The sequence below is a fragment of the Embiotoca jacksoni genome, unplaced genomic scaffold, assembly GCF_022577435.1.
Source record: "Embiotoca jacksoni isolate LCO1_2020_lvr unplaced genomic scaffold, fEmbJac1.0.p SCAF_10, whole genome shotgun sequence".
Lineage (NCBI taxonomy): Eukaryota > Metazoa > Chordata > Actinopteri > Embiotocidae > Embiotoca > Embiotoca jacksoni.
Window position 1 is genome coordinate 7,936,333 of NW_027185230.1, and position 18,060 is coordinate 7,954,392.

The 18,060-nt window shown below is 39.2% G+C and overlaps 1 protein-coding gene across 2 annotated transcripts in view; it reads right to left on the bottom strand.

Annotated features, from left to right (window-relative positions):
* Window positions 1-80: 80 nt before the first annotated feature.
* sardh (sarcosine dehydrogenase) overlaps window positions 81-18,060 on the bottom strand; it is a 47,118-nt gene continuing 29,138 nt past the window's right edge. For both annotated transcript variants that reach the window (XM_069163611.1, XM_069163603.1), the window contains exons 13-22: window positions 17,734-17,817; window positions 17,375-17,488; window positions 16,803-16,941; window positions 14,870-14,983; window positions 13,624-13,771; window positions 10,717-10,810; window positions 7,307-7,469; window positions 6,923-7,091; window positions 5,609-5,744; window positions 81-2,872 (exon numbers count right to left, since the gene is read on the bottom strand). In XM_069163611.1, coding sequence (XP_069019712.1) covers window positions 2,744-2,872; window positions 5,609-5,744; window positions 6,923-7,091; window positions 7,307-7,469; window positions 10,717-10,810; window positions 13,624-13,771; window positions 14,870-14,983; window positions 16,803-16,941; window positions 17,375-17,488; window positions 17,734-17,817 — 1,290 coding nt within the window. In that variant the 3' untranslated portion in view covers window positions 81-2,743. The remainder of the gene's footprint in view (window positions 2,873-5,608; window positions 5,745-6,922; window positions 7,092-7,306; window positions 7,470-10,716; window positions 10,811-13,623; window positions 13,772-14,869; window positions 14,984-16,802; window positions 16,942-17,374; window positions 17,489-17,733; window positions 17,818-18,060) is intronic.

Consider the following 18,060-nt stretch of genomic DNA (forward strand, 5'->3'; position numbering starts at 1 on the left):
TCTGAAATTTTTGCCTCGTGTAACAAGTGTTTCAGTGCAATTTTTTGTGTTGAATAATAAATATAACAAAAATGTTGGAAGTTAAACAGAAATTTATTAACACACATTGCTTTGGACAGAAAAAAATTAGTTTGGATTAGTTTTTACTTTATTGACTGGCCATCACATTTAACTGGACATCACTGGTCTTTTTTTTTCTCCAAAAACTACAATTATAATTGAGTTGTCCAAACAAACATCAGAAATCACCATTTTAAGTGCCATATCTAAAAGGTCAGCGGTGAAAAATTTAATCTTTTTCACACTTAATATTCAGTTTCACCAAATATCACTTTTTGCAATATTCACACCACACTATGGAGGGAAAGAAAATTATATGACGGATTCTCTCTCAGGACCAGTAGTGTTTTATCACTGTGTTTCACATTTCCCATATAAATCTTGTTATTAACCTAAGCTACAACCATTTCAATGATTAATAGCCTTCTGGCGAGAATCAATGAATCATTCCACATTAGTAAACATTTTGTGCTGAACGTGCAGCAACCAACATCTGAGAGGCAGTCATACATACAAATACCTTCTTTTACTTATGTTAAGTTTAAGTATGTCAGTGTAAGTTAGTGTAAACAAAGATGGAAAATATAATTCTTTGATAATTAATTATATAAAAATTGTCAAAAACAAAAATTATGTAACAGATTTTAGATACTCATGTAAACACAAAGACTAATTACTGTACATAGCATCTGCATTAAAGACATGGATACATTTTCAAGGTGCTACACTAGTGATTTCTATTTTTTCAGATTTGTCACAGTTTTTACTCTTAAAAAGTGAAAGCAATCAGACATTTTCATTCAAACGACTGTGACGAGCTGTCAAAAATCTGCCCGTATGTAGTTCGCAAACATGTTACAATTTTCATTTTTTATGTTTACACACACATACATACAAACACATATAAAGGCACCATAAATTCTCAACAATTCTCAAGTGAAGAACCTGCATGGTCTCAGTTGATTCAGCATAGATTTCCACAACATTAATCACATGACTCCTACACTACTTCGTTACCCGAGGACGGTATTTTCAATTGAAAATATTAATGAGACTTGGACAGTTCTTAATGTGGTGTGGCTCAAAGCTTCCTGCAAATGCTTCACAGTAAAAGTAAACCCAGGTGAAGAGAATTACAGTATTCTCCTTGTGAGGGAGACAGACAAAATGTTGATTCAGATTTAGCACCATAATCGTACAAAACGAGGGGTCTTACTAATGCTTGAATTGAAGGATTGCCTTATTAAATAACAATGTATCTGTGAAAGAACAAAACTTAAAGGACTGAGTTTGTGAACAGCAGTGACAGCAGATTAACACTGGCGAGTGAGGCAATGGGGGAATAGATGAGAAAACAAAGGGTTTCTATTCAAAACGGCTGCTTTCTGATAACTGTTGTCTTCCTGTGTCATTCTTCTTCAACTGCGTCTTGTTCCCTGATACACTGCGCCTTTGGCTGTTTTCGCTCCAATTCTCTCTAACTCTAATAAACAGTCAGGTTGTTTGCCTCAGATTTAGATAGCACATAAGCAAGTAAAACTTGTAATCATTATTTTTAGCACAAACATGTAATCTGACTCCAATTGCCTGCAGGGCTTCTGTATAGTCTGAGAATACTTTTATTCCCTAATACAACACACTGCACCCTCACAGGATAAATTAGAAATGAAACATGCTGCACTACAATATTATATAATACAGTGCACTATGAAGGCTAAATTAGAATTAACAGCCTGACTCTAATATTAGAGTTTTTAATAAAGGTCTAGCTTCTTCTTTACCCAATTGCACAAAGGATCTGGCCACAAATTGAGAATTCATGGTACTTACTTTGAGTAAAAACACACACACACACACACACACACAGTTGTAACCATTTTATTTTGTAGGACTTTGGTTACAAAGGCAACAGCTGTCTGCGCTACCACACAAAGCTACTGCGTAATCATGGTAATGATTATACAGTGTTCATAGGCTCGCCGTCACACTAGCTGCTAGGAAGATTAAGATTTTCTGAATTAAGTAGAAGTAAGACTTTAAACTGTTTTCAGTGGAAACCTAGAAATAATACATGCAGTCTTATCTCTTGAAAACTCCCACAAGGGTTAGTTACAGATTTAAACCCCATTTTGAATAAGCTGTATTTTACTGTTGATGGTGACATGAACCAGGATAGTTTTGTTTAGTTATTAGTGCTAAAACTGTCTTGAAAGTAATCATTCACTATTATTTGCATCCTTAACATGAATCGAGGAAAGCTAGAGGGAAGCGACCGGGTCTTTTTCAGTTGAAACAGTTGTGCAATTCCTGTGATTCTTAGACATAACAAGACAAGTTTAGCTCATGAATTTGTTTTTATGGTAATGCCATTCACATGAGAACAATCACTTGATGACACAAATGTTGAGTTGAGGAACTGAAGAACCCTTAACAAAAATTCATACCGGATTCTGACTGCTTCGATACAGATTTCAGACCATCTATAACATGCTCAATTTAAAATGGGCAAAGATTTTATCAGAAGCACTTCAGTCATATACTCCAATTAAAATGATCAACACTTGAGAAAACTTGTATTTGACAGCGATGTAAAGACAAGTAAAAAAAACAAACTTGCAAAAGTCTTCACCTTGCGTGTCTCTAACCAGCATGTTTAATTCAGTTTTTACATGCGTGGTCCTTCTCAAGCATAAATGCCCTTGACGCGTTTATTCTCAGGGTCAAATGGGGATTTGAGGTGGGCCTTGGCCTTGTACACCACTCCCATCCTTTCCAGGGTAAACTCCCCACTCTTTATGAAATCGGCACTCACCTGATGAAGAAAGGAAGAAAGATACGGTGAGTGAAAATAAGAGGCATGAAAACCAAAACATGAGAGAGAAAGATACGCAAGAAAAGGAGACAGGGGTAGGGATTTAAATATGCGGATGGGATGAGGAGACGATAAAGATTAAAATGGAGCGAAAATGAGGCGACTGATTACACTCTTTGTAAAAATAGTTCTCTTAACTGGCAGAGCTCTCCAGAATGGACATATTCAAAGCGTTCCCATCTGACAGCGGAGCACAGCGCGGGACTTATAAAACACTGGAAGCAATTAATTCACTCATGGGTAAATGTCAGCTCCCTCGTAACACAGGGAGACACACAAACTTTTTTTTTGTCCCACACGTGGAGGGAGATCAACACAGTGTGAATGTAAACAGATTTATGTCCCCACAATATGGATGCTTCATGAGCACGGTGGTCAAATACTTTAGCTAACTGAACTTTTTCAGAGACAAAGCTGCTTTCAGTTTACAACATCTACAACCATTTGACATTACAGTGAAGGCCCACCAGGGATGACATGAATGCCCTTGTCTCACTTTGAATGGATAAATGTCCCCAGTCCTTCTGCCTTAGTCTGAGACCGAAGCCAAATCATACTATCAACCAACAAAAGGATCCTTTTCTCATATGCCTCCTAGTCCTTGAAGTGAAATTAAGTTAATTTGATATCTAAATGCAAGACGTAATTCAGGAGTTCCTATTACACAACATCTATTTTAAAGTAGTAAAAAAATGTAACTCCTATCTCAAGTTGGGAAAAGGACAAATATTTTGTATTGTTTATCTTAACTTTTCGGAAAATTTACAAATGTATTCAACACAATTTGCTTTGGGGGAACGAGCTAATTCAGCCCATCAAATAAAACCTCGCAATATTAACGAACAAATGCATAGTAGGAGGTGAGTGCTTGGATTTTGGTTGTCAAAAATTTCCAAAGAATGAGGTCGAGGTCTAATTGATTTATTTCTCATTTCTAACAACACAGGTGAGGCTGGGGTGGGATTCATATCCGATGAAATTGGAATACATTTTGACGGTATATTGACCACACAGCAGCAAATGGTGAATTGAAAGAAGAGCTATAAAGAGCAGGGTAGGAGAAACTTCAGAAAACTGCAGTAAATCCAATGAATAAAAACCAAGGAACAGAGATACGAAAGAAAAGAAGAGTAGAAACAATCAATGTGAGAACAAGTGAGTAGAGAGGGCAGACACACGCATGAGACAACACACACACACACACACACACACACACACACACACACACACACACACACACACACACACATCTAAGGGATCTGGTTTCTTGTCATCCAGTATTACAGAGCACACCGCCTACAATCACATCACTGTGTGCGTGTGTGTGTGTGTGTGTGTGTGTGTGTGTGTATGTGCGTGTGTGTGCATGTGTGCGTGCGTGCGTGCGTCTTTTTGTGTGCATTTTTCTGGACTGAAGTGCTCGACTAAGACAAGGGTCAATCTGCTTTGTTGTGCTGGTCACAATGCCGAGGTGGACATTAACCAAATGAGTACAGGCGAACACAAAGGCAGACATGCTAACACACACACACACATATATATGCACACGCACACACACGCACGCCCACACAGAGAGAGCGAGAGAGAGAGAGAGAGAGAGAGAGAGCAAGAGAGAGAGAGAGAGAGAGAGAGAGAGAGAGAGAGAGAGAGAGAGAGAAGTGCTTTCGTCACTTCAAAGGCCATACATTGACTTGCATTAATTTCCTGGCGAGTTACCGTCACAGTAGAATCTCTTCTTGCCTAAATTTAAACATACACTTACATTAAACCAACTATTCAACATAAAATGTTGTGATGTATGTTACAAGGACTTCTTTTTGTCCACCAAAGGGAGGCAGGTTTCCAAAATGAGACTGTGTGAACAGATTTATGCCTCCGTTGCATCAGTAATACACCAGAACGGACACAAGCACACACATTGCTCTATTTTTCATAATTTAAAAAAAGTGTCTTTGCCTTTACGCACACCATTTAACTCTTTGTGTCCTTCCTGCTGCTTCCATCCTTCTGTCTTATGTTGCCACTTTTTGTTTAGTGCGTTTGTGTTATTATCATGAAAGAGGCAGACCCCAAAACTTGTATGCTGCTCAGTAAAACTTATTTCTCAATGTAACGTGAGTGGTGGGACCTAAAAGATAGCTTGAGGATATGAATGAGAGTTACTGAGACTCAACGAGAAGCATGCACCTACCAGCTCTCTAAACCACACTCACATAGAACTTGACTTCTCAGTTTCAGTTTATGTTTCTCATTCCACACATTAAGAAATAAGAGCAGATATATAATATGAAACTCAGAAATCAAAATCATCAGCAGCACACAGCAGGATCACAATCTTTGTAATCCAGTTTGTCGCTTATCCTGAAACATTGATCATTTCACCTGTTTGCAATTTGGTTTATAAGAATTTCGTAAAATCAACACAATTTCTTGACAGTACTGCAGGGATCTGTCATTTTTATTCATGATTCCAAGATATTGACGCATACTTCTACACAAACCTTGGAAAATGGGGGAGAAATGGGGCAGACTCACTCTGCTGGTAAAATATTTTCTTGATTTAAGAAAAATTAGGCTGAATATGACACGAAAGACAGCCCAGAGCACACTATTGAACTTATTAAATGAATAATAAAAGAGGGTAATGTAATGTGTAGGTGTTTGTGTGGTATTTACCACTCCTCCATTAGGGTTGCGGATGTATCCATAACCGATAGTTTTGTCGATAAAAAAGCCATAGTCAGAACGTCGTAGGTGACCAACAGGAACTCCGTTACGGAAAATGGCCTCCAGACCGAACATTGGTACTTTCCTGAAAGTGATTAGAGACAAATAATAAGGTTTATTTTGACTTTTCAAAACAAAGGTACAAAGATCTTTACATGGTTGAACCAGGACAGATTACGACCTTTTAAACCTGCAATGAGGCAAATGCAACTTTTCAATTAAAATTGTTCTAAAAACAAAATGGAATAAAAATATCCAACAATACAACAAATAAAAAGATACTTTTTGTTGATTGACTTAAAATATGTCACTGATTCTGAAAGCCTCAGATTCACAGAAAGAGAGAAGAATGTTTTCTTCACACACTCCCAAAATAACTTCCTTGAATCTAAGTTGGACTTTGATTCTTTGAAACTCAGCATATTTATTTGAATCGGTTCCTGTAAGCAGCAACATATACAGAAGCCTTCACTGTAAACATGTTACACTAAACTCTAAAATCATAGCCTTTCTCAGCACACACAGGACTCATGTAAAAATCACACAATGACAGTAATCACAAGTGGCACGCCCACACAGAATATGGCAATTTCAACATTCACAAAAAGAAGCTACATTTTCACTACAGCAAACTGCTGTTGTCGGGTAAAGCAGCAGTCAAAATGCCAACGTTTTAGGAATTTAGAATTGTTTTTATATATAATTTTTTTTATTTTTTATTCTGTCTTCATAAACCCAAGGTTTATAGTATTCTCTCAACCCACATGAGGATAAAATATCCCAGTGGACTATTAAATATTAATCATTATAAAAAATTGTGGAGCTATATCTTAAATTCTAAACGAATGAGGAGTAAAGTAAAGATTTTAAATGTTTTGTGTGTTTTGGGACAAAATCAAATGGAAAAAGTCACATAGGCCTATATTTTCTAATAAATAATACTTGAGTCTAACATATCTAAAAAGAAAATCAAAGAAGTGAAATTTAAACTGCCTCCCCATCCACCTCTGTGGCTCAGGGCTGTCAGTATTACTTACTGCACATTTCGTTAAACGCATTAGTATCCTGAAACATGAAGACTTCTGTTCTCTAAGATCATTTTTTAAACATTTAAAGGTCGTTTAATGATCCAGTTGCAACATGAGTAACAACACTTTATGAAGCTATGCTGCTGACAATATTGATATTATAGTTAAGCACATTTATATTTTCTTAATTTCACACAGATGACTAAAATATAATCTCAAAAGAAGCTGTACTGACTCATCAATGGTGAAGCAAACGATGCGCCTCCTCAGCCCATCCTCCTTCTGCTTCTCGAGCCTATCACGACCCTGGAACGGGATAGAACTCTTCATTTTGCAGGTGAAAGCTAGCCCCGCCTCCAAGGGTGTGTCATCAGGGCGAAGGTCAGCGTGCCAGTGTCTGTACCCTGATGACGATTAAAAACAAGACACAAGGAGATATGAGCAAAAACCATGCTTACTGTTTATTTGTTGCAGATGTTGGGCACAGTATTATTAGTGCTATACTGAGCTTGCATTGCAAGTAGTGTCGACTCAAAGTCAGGTGATTTGTTGTAAATCTGCACCTCAGCTGGATTTGGATGTTGTGATTAGTTGTTCAAGACTTCCAACTGAGTGTTACCTTTCTCTATGCTGAGGGAGTCGATGGCTCTGTAGCCTGAGTTGATGATGCCGTGCTTTGCACCAGCAGCCATGACAGCTTGGTAAACTGGAAGGCAAGAGTCTTTGGGAATGTGCAGCTCCCAGCCGAGCTCTCCGACAAATGACAGACGCATAGCTCGCACCTGGATGGATGGATGGAGGGAGGTGTTGGCAGAGAGGAGGCTTAGAGACACTGAGAGATCTCTCTCTCTCTCACACACACACACACACACACACACACACACACACACACGTCATGTTCAAGGACCAAATTGACTTGGACTGCATTTTAATACAAACAGCAGTTTTTGTGTGATGCTGCTTAAAAATGCAAGCTCTTTGCAGAGACCAGCAGAAAATAAAGAATAGAATAGATGCAACACTAAGATAAGGTGCACAAAGAAGGAAACAGGAAAACTGTAATCTCCTTTTAGAAATGATTGTTGTCTCCAAAATGCTTTAAGTCCTGAAAGAAACCAAAACAAAAAAAAACTCCACTGGGGGTGAGAGGTGAAGGAAAATGGATGTTTTCTGAAAGTAGGAAATGACACGCTTTGAGTCAGAAGGTACAGGGGATGTATTTCTCAACCTGGGTGCTATTTTCTCTAATTTTGTCCTTTTGAATACTGGTTATAGTAATATTTAATTCACCACCTCCGTTGTGGGGATTTTTGGGAAATGTGGCAAGGATGGCATTAAATAGGGCAAGGAGCACAACCCTCCCACAGCTTTCCAAAGAACCTCAATTTAATAGATATCATCTGAAAAATGTGTCTTTCCGACAAGTAAACATACACAGTAATCCCCTGAATATCCTTGTAGCTGCTGTAATGAACTGCTCCAAAGCAGCGGAAAAATTACCTGCAACTAGAATCCGTCTATCCTACAGTGACTCTTAAAAAAAAAAAAACTGCAGTGTGTGCCTCGTCATTAAAATTTTTTTTGCAATTTGGAAAGTTGACAACACAACCCATCTTCTTGTGTTTTTCCAACATGCATGACAAATCAGGTTACAGTGTCACAATGTAAACAAAATAGTGTGTGCATATTTCATACAGCAGGTACATCAGCCAGCTGCACGACCAGGAAGTGGATCCAAAATGTGTTGCAGTTTCCAACAACGGCTACAGCTATTTCTGAGACTACTTCCTGTGTTTAATTTTGTGAAACTGAAAGACCAGGGTGAGAGATGATTTCTGAACCGAGCAGTGTTTTTGAAAGCTGTAGGAGGTTCCTGCTTAAATCAACATAGCTCTTCTTCCTTCAGTCCTTTTTCCCCTAAATGAAATAACCAATAGTTGCAAGAGCTAGATCAATAAGTCGGATGTAGTGTCATTGTCAGCTGATAAATGACAAGAAACCATTGTGCAAAAGTGAGTTTAATATAATTTAGTTTCTTTGAGAGTTTGTCAACCAGTGAGACAAAAAAAAAAAAAAAATCAAAGATTATTGTTTATGTCATTTTTAAATACACTCAAAGTCAAATGTCAAGTTCCATGATGTTTCCCTGATTTTTAACGACTAAAAGGCTGGACTTGCATGACCTACATTGAACGGAAAAACAGGCCAAACTTTACAATTAGCCATCATTTTGTAGCTAAAGCCCTTACAATTTATATTTTCCTGGAATGTTTGCCTTCGTCAGCAACAAAAATAAGAGCATCTTTAGTGACGTGATTGTCAGTTGTTGATGAGCAGAAAGGGGATAAAACAACTTACAAAATAAATAAAAAGTAAATAAAACTTACATTTGGCAAATGGCAACCAAAATTTAAACATGCTACGGACAAACTTCTGTGACGTTGCGTGACTTGGCCCACAAAATTATCAAATCCCCTGACTTCCCATGTCTGGAATAGACTTTTTAAAATTCCATGATATTCCAGAAATTCCATGAACAGAGGGAACCCTGTAAATAATTCCTATGGGTCGCTGCATTGTTGTTGTTCTTTTTTAGACTCTCAAATATATCAGTATCAGCTTCAAAAATCCAGTATAAATAATAGTCACAACAGAAACAACCTCAGAATAACACCCAGGTGAATAAATGCAGGATTTATTTTTTAGGATGGAAACACGTATACATGCTTGAAGAGGAAAACCACTAATTGTCAGAGTCCATGTCGCTGTCTCCCCCGATAGATCTAAACTCTTCACTCAAAGAGTCTAAAGACAAAGGAGAAGGAAGTAAGGGAGTAAGAAAATGTGGAAGGGACTGAAAAATGAGGGGAGAAAATTTTCTCCTTCAGTTTCCCAGTGGGTGCAGTGACAGCCAGGCCATCTGGCCAGCCAGGATCACCCTAGGTCCCATATGTACAGTATACCATGAAGCTCTGGGAAGGATAGTACTGTACATGTAAGGCCTGCTCTTATTCACAACGCACACCACATACACAGACGGCAAACTATAACCCACAGAAACACAATTATCAGACAAAAATCAAACACAGAAACACCAGCACATGTTCAGGAATTCATATCAACATTAATTCATATGACTTAACACACTTGCCAGCACACTCGCGCCAAATGACGAGTTTTAAGAAGAGAGAGAGAAAGAGAGAGACTAATGAGCTTACGAGGGGAGCAGAGGGCAGAGACAACTCTGCTCTCACAGCAGTGCAGCCATTAAAATGTCACCCAGACAAGGCCAGCAACCAGCTGGAACACAGCACAAGCAACACACTCTCAAACAAACACAAACACTCCTGCAGAGCTGTGAGAAGATGCTGACTGCAATCACCAGAGCGATGCATAATTCATGCAAGAGCGACGAAGACAGAGCGAGTGTGTGTGGACATATGTGTCGCTGCATGTGCCTGTACAACATGTTCTTCCTCCACTGAAGCCAGAAACACTGTTGAGGTCAAATCAAGTGGCTGAGACTCCGTACCTTGAAGCATTATTGTTTGAAAACTGAATACAAATTATAGCCAGGTATAAACATATGACTTCATGAGCGCTTGTAAACAATAATCTTATAGACTTTGAGTCTCTAGACCTCAAGGGCAGAGGAAGAAAAAAGTTGAAGGTGGAAAGAGGTAAAAAAAAAACAACACATCAAATTTGAAAGAGACTTGACATGTAAGTAAGTCACAAGGACGCCGTGAGACATGCCATCTGCCCCCCCCCCCCCACACACACACCTCCGTCCCCACCCCAAACACACAGTCTACAATCTCTGATGCCTGAACCTTTGAAATAACAAACCAGTTCCACTCAGTAGCACGTCATTTGCATAGACTTTTTTTTTTTTAAATTAACTGCATATTTTATTTAACCAGCACTGGCAGGGTTATTTTGAAGCTGACAAATGTACCACATCCAATTACCGTAGAAATGAGAACTGAGGCACCGTGAGTGCGTGTTTGTGTACGCGAGTGTTTTCACCTGGTGTCCCACTGCGTTGACAACTTTGTGTGTAGAGAAGGGGAAAGCTTCATTGTTCAGGTCTGTGTCCAAAACCTCCTGTAATACCTCACGGCTGCAAACAGAGAGGAAATGCAGACGAATCAGAAAGTGTGGCAGTCGGTCAAAGGATTTTGTATTTGTGAGACTGCAGTGGAGAAAACATAATTAACCTGTATATTTTTTTTGTATTTTTTTGTATATGCTTCTCTTAACTAAAGTAATACTGGAATTATCAGAAAATGTACCAGCTCTCCTTCCCCCACAAACACACTAAAATCAATATTACGTAAAGATGAGTCAACAGAAAAAAAAAAAAAAAAAAAAAAAAAAAACTATGTTTAGCTTCCTTTGCAGCTTGTACACTTGTATGTTTGTGAGTGGGCAGGTAGATAATACAATGTGTGAGGCCTTATTTTCCAGAGGATATTTTTGCAATGGTGTGGCATGAAGCCATGGTGGAGGATATTTGGGGAAGGGTTCAAGTTGCTATTGTGTGCGTACATGCTTCTGCATCTGTGTGGGCATCCCTTCCAATAAAAAACAATCGATGTGGTCATTGTTAGATGTAGGGATATGTGTAAGTTGGGTTGGTTATATTATTGCATATATGCATGTGCATAGCAAATAATGCACAGGCTGATCTTTTCTTCAGGCTGTCCTCAAGTTTCTGTCCTCCCCTTGTTCACTGAACTCAAGAGCCCAAGAGCAAAGGCCAATTAGCTATATATAAAATCAGTGTGTGTGTGTGTGTGTGTGTGTGTGTGTGTGTGTGTGTGTGTGTGTGCATCCATTGGGTAAGGCGGGTGGGGGTGGGGGGCAGGGGCACTTGCAACATCCAATTTGTTTCTCTGACTTGCCACTTAACTGTGGCTCTCAGCTGTGGATCAGAGGATGCACATACAGAGGGCTGCTCTTAAAGGATATCGCATAATTTCATCTATTATACATAAGGTTCATAATTACAAAGCAAGTGGATGAGCACAAGTTTCACCCTTTGGAACAGGCTGTCAAGCTGTGTGAGAGAAAAAAGCTGCAAGTTTAAAGATTCCTCCTCTGGAGAATTTGAATGAGACGTCTCAGGGAGGGAAAACACAGTCTAACGCATTTCCATAAACGCTGTAATCTTCTCTCTCCTCAAGCTTTAAAGGGATCAATTTGCCTCGTAAGACAACAAAACAGACTGGAGGAGTGAAGCTCTGCAATTCCTCGTACGCGGCAGAAACAATGAGGAGGAGCCAAGAATCATTAGAGTGCTGTGCAGAGAGAGGCAACACAGATGCCAATCTTGTGTATGTTATCCACACACACACACGAAGAAAAAGGAAACATCCAGAGATGTACACATGATGAGTGCACTTCGGATGCTCAAGAAAACTCAATGAGATTCCTAATCAACATCCTATTGTGTGTGTGTGAGTGTATGTGTGTGTCTATAATGAAACACGCGTATATTATTATATTATATATCCAGCTCCTGCTGGTAGTGACGCAGTTCTTTCTGGTTTGACGTAAGCAATAAAAGGAATGAAGGATAGAAAACCTGAAACCAAGGAAGAGGACACTGAGAATAAACAATTGAGCAGAAGGGGAGGAGTTGGGAGAGAGGAGAAGAAAAAGAGAAGTGGTTGCAATCTAAAATCTACCGAGGGAAAAGAAACTTGGAAGAACAGGAGATGAGAGAAGCCTCAAGGAGAAGAAATCGACAAAGCCCACACAGAGAACAGAGTGGACTAACCCTGCTGCTGGTAAGAGGGAGGAACAAAGAGAGATGGGCAGCGAGGTGGGGAGTAGAGAAGGTGAGAGGGGAAGAAGAAGATAGATAAGGAGAGCAGAGTATGAGATCGGAAAGAGGTGAAGGTGGCCCAGCTGGATCTTTGAGTGAATAAAAAAGAAAACTGTGGGATGCAAAAAGAAAGTGACAAGCTTGGACTGCATCCCTTGTCCAAATGTGCAGGACCATTTTCACATGTGAAGCACACATATCCCTAAATGAAGACATCTATCTATAATTGGTTATATAATGGATTAAGTAAAAAAAAAAAAATAATAATAATATTGGCATTTTCAGCAAATGTGATCATTAAATTCAATTTTTCTGGAAAAATAATGCAAAACTTGAGTTAAATGGAGCAAAAAGTATGTGGTAAGACAATGTTTTGGAATAGCTTTTTGATGTCAACCAAGAGAAGTAATTGATTTTATTCAGCAGACATCTCCTCCTCAAATACTTGAACTCGGTGAATCAAACTTCCCATCAAACAATGGTCCAAGTAACCCACAAAATGGAAGTAGCTGATTTTTATCCAGGGTTCCTGATCCCTGACTGCCATCTCCTCCAGCTCTTCTAGGGAGATCCCAAGTTCAAAGGTCAGTGTAATTCCCCCAGTGTAACCTGGGTCTGCCCTGCAGTCTCCTCCCAGGTGACCTGCTACCTGAAATATCTCCCTCAGGAGGTGTCCAGGTAGCACCCTGGTCAGATGGCCACACCATCATCATCAATTCCCCCTAATACATTATAATTTAGTATCATTAAACTGCAGAATTAACCTAGAACCTCTCTACTTGTCTCCTGTTTTTAGTCCACGTAAGGCCCTGCATTCACGTCCTTATGCCTTTGGCCAATTGTCGAGAACAGCCACTTTGTCTGTAACCTCTTATCAATCAAACCGCCCATCTTTTCAATTTCACCAATTTCAGATGTGAATCGTAACCCACCTTGAGGCCAATCAGTTACCTTCTTCTTTTCACCTCTCATTTCCCATGCTTTTTACCCACACCCTCTCCTCTTGTCCATCTCTCCCCTGAATATAAATCGTGACACCGTCAGCATTCATTCACAGCCCTCCTCCTTCCATCCCTCCCACTCGCTTTCCTTTCTTTCCCCACCTCTTGGGTCCCTGGATGCTGATCATGCCCATGTCCTCAGAGTGGTCAGTCAGCTGGTAGCGGAAGCCTTGGTCCTGAAGAACTGTTCTAATGTGGTTCCAGTTGTGTTCTGCTACACCGCCTCCGATGGCCAGGTAGTAAGCATCACCTGGATCAAAGGTAGATGTGATTAGGGAAAGAAGCACAAGAACGTCACAACCACAACGCACATAAATAAAACTTAATGTATCACTGCACTTGATAGCAACATTAGATGATAGAATGATTGAATCACAGAAGTTATCACATCAGAATCTGTTTTATGTTTTAAAACAAATTAAATGTGGCAGAATACAAATTAATTTTGACTTAACTGTGTTTCCATCCATGAGCCTCATACCCAAATATTCAACAGGACTTGTCAAGAAAATAAATACTTATAAATAATCAATCATCTAGAGACAGTAACTTGTAAACCTCATGGCATTTAACTGCAACTTCCCCAGCAAAGAAGGTATCCTGTGAAACTATTTAATAAATAAATTTGGTCTCTTCTGATCAAACTGCAGGCACCCTGTGGTATTTTTAATTAGCAGCAGAAATGGGGTAAGATGAAACAATGACTCTCGCCCCATTTGGTCTCAGATCCTCCTCTTTTACTGGTGAAGTCGAGCCTTGTAATGAAGAAGCAAAAGGATGTCGTGTTGTCATAATGTCAAGGCCTTTGTGTCTCTTCGGTGCAAAAAATTTTTTTGCAACAAGTCAGCTGTTTTATTGCAATATTTTTGTAGTTTCCCTTTTTTTTTTTACGCATGTTGAAAATGATGGAAAAAGAATGCATGAATGAATGATATAGTAAGAAGAAGTAAGTCAAAACACAAATAACAGACACAAAGAGCTGGCCAACAAGATAATGTAACTGAAACGGAAAGACAGATCTCAAACCTATACAATTAAACCAATATATTGAAATAAAAATGATTTAGAGGAACAGTTAAATGCACGGAAGAATAAGAGATGAAAGAATGAAATGATAAGTATACCAGATAAACAGGACTGAGAGTCAAGTGGAACAAAAACAACAAACAGAAAATAGCACAACAACAACATATCCTAAAAAGGAGATTGATAAAGCAATAAACAAAATACAACAGCTGCAATGACCAAACAGTAATGGAATTATAAACAGATGAATAGACAGAAAAAGCAATACATTTATAGCAAATTGATAAATATGATACTGACACACATTGTTCCTGTTTCTCACCATTGGATTCTGGTGCTAGGGGCAGGTTGGCAGCACCAGGCTCCAGTCTGCTCACTGTCAGGTCAGCCTCCGCCCCTCCTCTTTTATTTAGCATGCAGGTATACACAGTGGAGCCTAAAACACGCACAAACACACGCATAAACAATTAATTATTGTGCCCGATTTTGGCAAATTTTAAGTGTGCAGTCTCATGGAAACAAGCCAACAGAAAGATAGAAAGAAAAATGCACCCAAGTCTGATGTTAATCTTTCGTTTGTGACTGAATAATCCAATGCTTTTGTGTGGCTGTGTGTGCTCTCCTGGCCTCTACGTGTAAATAGGAATTCTGTTTCATTACATTCTCGTGTACTTAAACTAAATTCACAAGGATGTTATTTTTAAGGAACGATCATGAGCAATCTCTTCCTCCCTACCAGAGAATACACTTACCTTAATGACAAATGAAATAGTTACAAAGGAAACTATTTAAATATGAACCCCACACTTCAACTGTAACGATTGATGAGAAACATCCCTTAACAAAAATATACATGATGAGGACATGGTCAAAATAATCTCCTAATGAATGAAGTCTGTATCTAATTACAAGAGACATAAAATCACAATATGTCCATCATCCATTTGCTAAAGGAGCCGATGGCTGCAGTGACATGCTAATATGTAACTGTCCCTCTGTCATCTCTCATTTAAAAGATGTTACGGATTCATTTGTCACTCAGTGTTAAAGAAAATGATGTGTTCACCAAGTGCAAGACACCCTGCTGGAAGATTAAAACAATTTTGGAGGAGGTGTGATCCCTGCATTTGCTGTATATTAAAATCTAGCAGTAAGAGTGAGAAAGTGATGGAACAGATCTTGTCATCATACTGGAGGATATTAAAGTGGACACGTAAACACTTTTCCTGGTGTGTTTAGCATCATCTTAGCAAGCTGAAAGGGGAACTTCACTGACTTGAAAAATCAAAGTTAAGTTTGCAGGTCCATTGATGTACTACTATACACGGGAAAAAAAGTTGTATAAATCCTTTTTGAGTCTGATGAGGTCACTTAAGTCAGTGTTAACCAGGTCTGAAGATGACAAGTTTGAAAATGAAAAACATCTGGAGTTAGACAGCATTGGGGTACCAGACTTCTGTAACCCGCACTACCCTCGGTAATTTCTACTTTATGTTTCATTATTCTCTTTTTAATGATTTCCACTACCATCTTTGTTTACACATGGCTCGGACAATTATTTGTGGATAGAACATTTGTGATATTCCACTTGGTTCATGTATGTAAATTTATGTTGATAGTTATATATTTTTAACAATTATTTGCTCTTTAATGACTCCCACCTTGTTATGTAAATGAACGGAGTGTTTGACGTTTCTGTTGTCTCGTTTGTGACCTTGATGTTTGTAAATTTGTACCTTTGAATTATACTTGCATGTCTTTTTATATTCATGGTATTCAAAGAATATCTGTCCTTGCATTTTTTTCAAAACTACACTGTCAACACTGAGGCTGAAGAAGTAGCAATCTGGAGAAAGTAGCTTCCCATTTTCACATCTGTACACACCTGTCACTGCAAAAATCCAACAAAGCTGTTGGTTTGTTGATGGTGAAAAGTAAAAAAAAAAGAGAGACAGTGAAGACTCTCTTTTGCCCGCTTTTAACAGGACCTCGGAGACACTACATGCTGACATTTTGAATTGGTATTTTGAGATCTTGTGGTAGAGTGGACTGTTATTCTCATGCGATGACATCTTTTTCATCCCTCCATCCATGAATCTGCCCTCTACATTCTACAATCTTTTCTCCCATCTGTCTGTGCATTTCCATGTGTGTCTCCGTGTGTGTGTGTGTGTGCGTGTGTGCGTGCGTGCGTGCGTGCGTGCGTGCGTGCGTGTGTGTGTGTGTGTGTCTGCTTCAGCAGCAGTCTAACTGACCTGGCTTCTTGTTGACATCAGCTGTGAACAGCCAATCAGCTGCCTTCTTGGCATCTGGTCCGGTGAGATAGAACTTCCCAAAGTAGGACATGTCAAACACAGAAACACTGTTTCTGCACGAGAGGCACTCACTCTTAATCTGCAATTAAGAAACACAACACTCACGTCCAATAAACGCACCGCATAAAAATGCCGCCCTGTCCTTGACAAACATGACATTTCTAAGATGACTGTGCATCATAGCAAGATCCGTGGAGGCAGCATCCATCACAGTAATGAAATTAAAGGGAAAAGTATGCAAGGTTTGGACATTAAGGTTGGTCATTATGTCCTGTGTCCTCCAAGCTACTCAGTTGGTTTGGTGTTCTCTCTAAAAACCCTTTATGCAACATTAAACTCAATGACTGTGCTCTTGTCACTGTCACTTGCACATGACTGTTATTTCGTAGGAGGACACATTTCCTAATGGGAGCTTTCAGAAAGTGCTCATACTCATCTGACCACCCTAATTTTTAAACAGTGTCATTACCCGACACTGTACAACTGAAATACATTTGCTCCTGGTATCTTACCACGTCGTGGTGTGGAGGGAAGTCAAAGGTGTACTCTTTGCCCAGCAGGTCGTTGTATTTGTAGTTTACATTCTTCTTAACTTCATAAGCCCCATAATAGTCATAGTCTTTGACCTTTGTAGCGACACAGACAAACAAACAGTTAGAGGCTAATTAATCATCATTGTTTCTCAAGTGCAGAGAAGGACAAAGGACTGGGCTCGAGGCTGTCGCAGTGTCGTCCATTATTGGCAGTCAGTCTGCTCCAACATTATCTGAGAGCTAGTGGAAAAAACAAATTATAATCGACGTGGAGGCAAATAAATCAGTGGTGTTCATGTGATTGTGTCTGGTATGTATGTGTGTTGTGTGTGTCTCACAGCGGCAGGCCCGTCTTTGTTGAACCAGCCTGGTCTCTCCCAGCCGTGTCGCTCCTGGAACACACAGCCCTGCTCTGTCAGCACCTGAAACAATCAACACACACAAACTCAGAGCAGGAAAATCAGTAAGGAAAGTACACACAGATGAAATGTTGACCATGTAGTGTTTTCTATGGAATCATTGCTTGAAAACATATATCAGAGGTAAATTTCAGTCATATACTCATCATATTCAATGAGTTCACTCATGACATCTACAGAAATTAAAACATCCACTGACAGAGCAACCACTGATGCCAAGTCTTGAACTGTGACTGGTATTTTCAA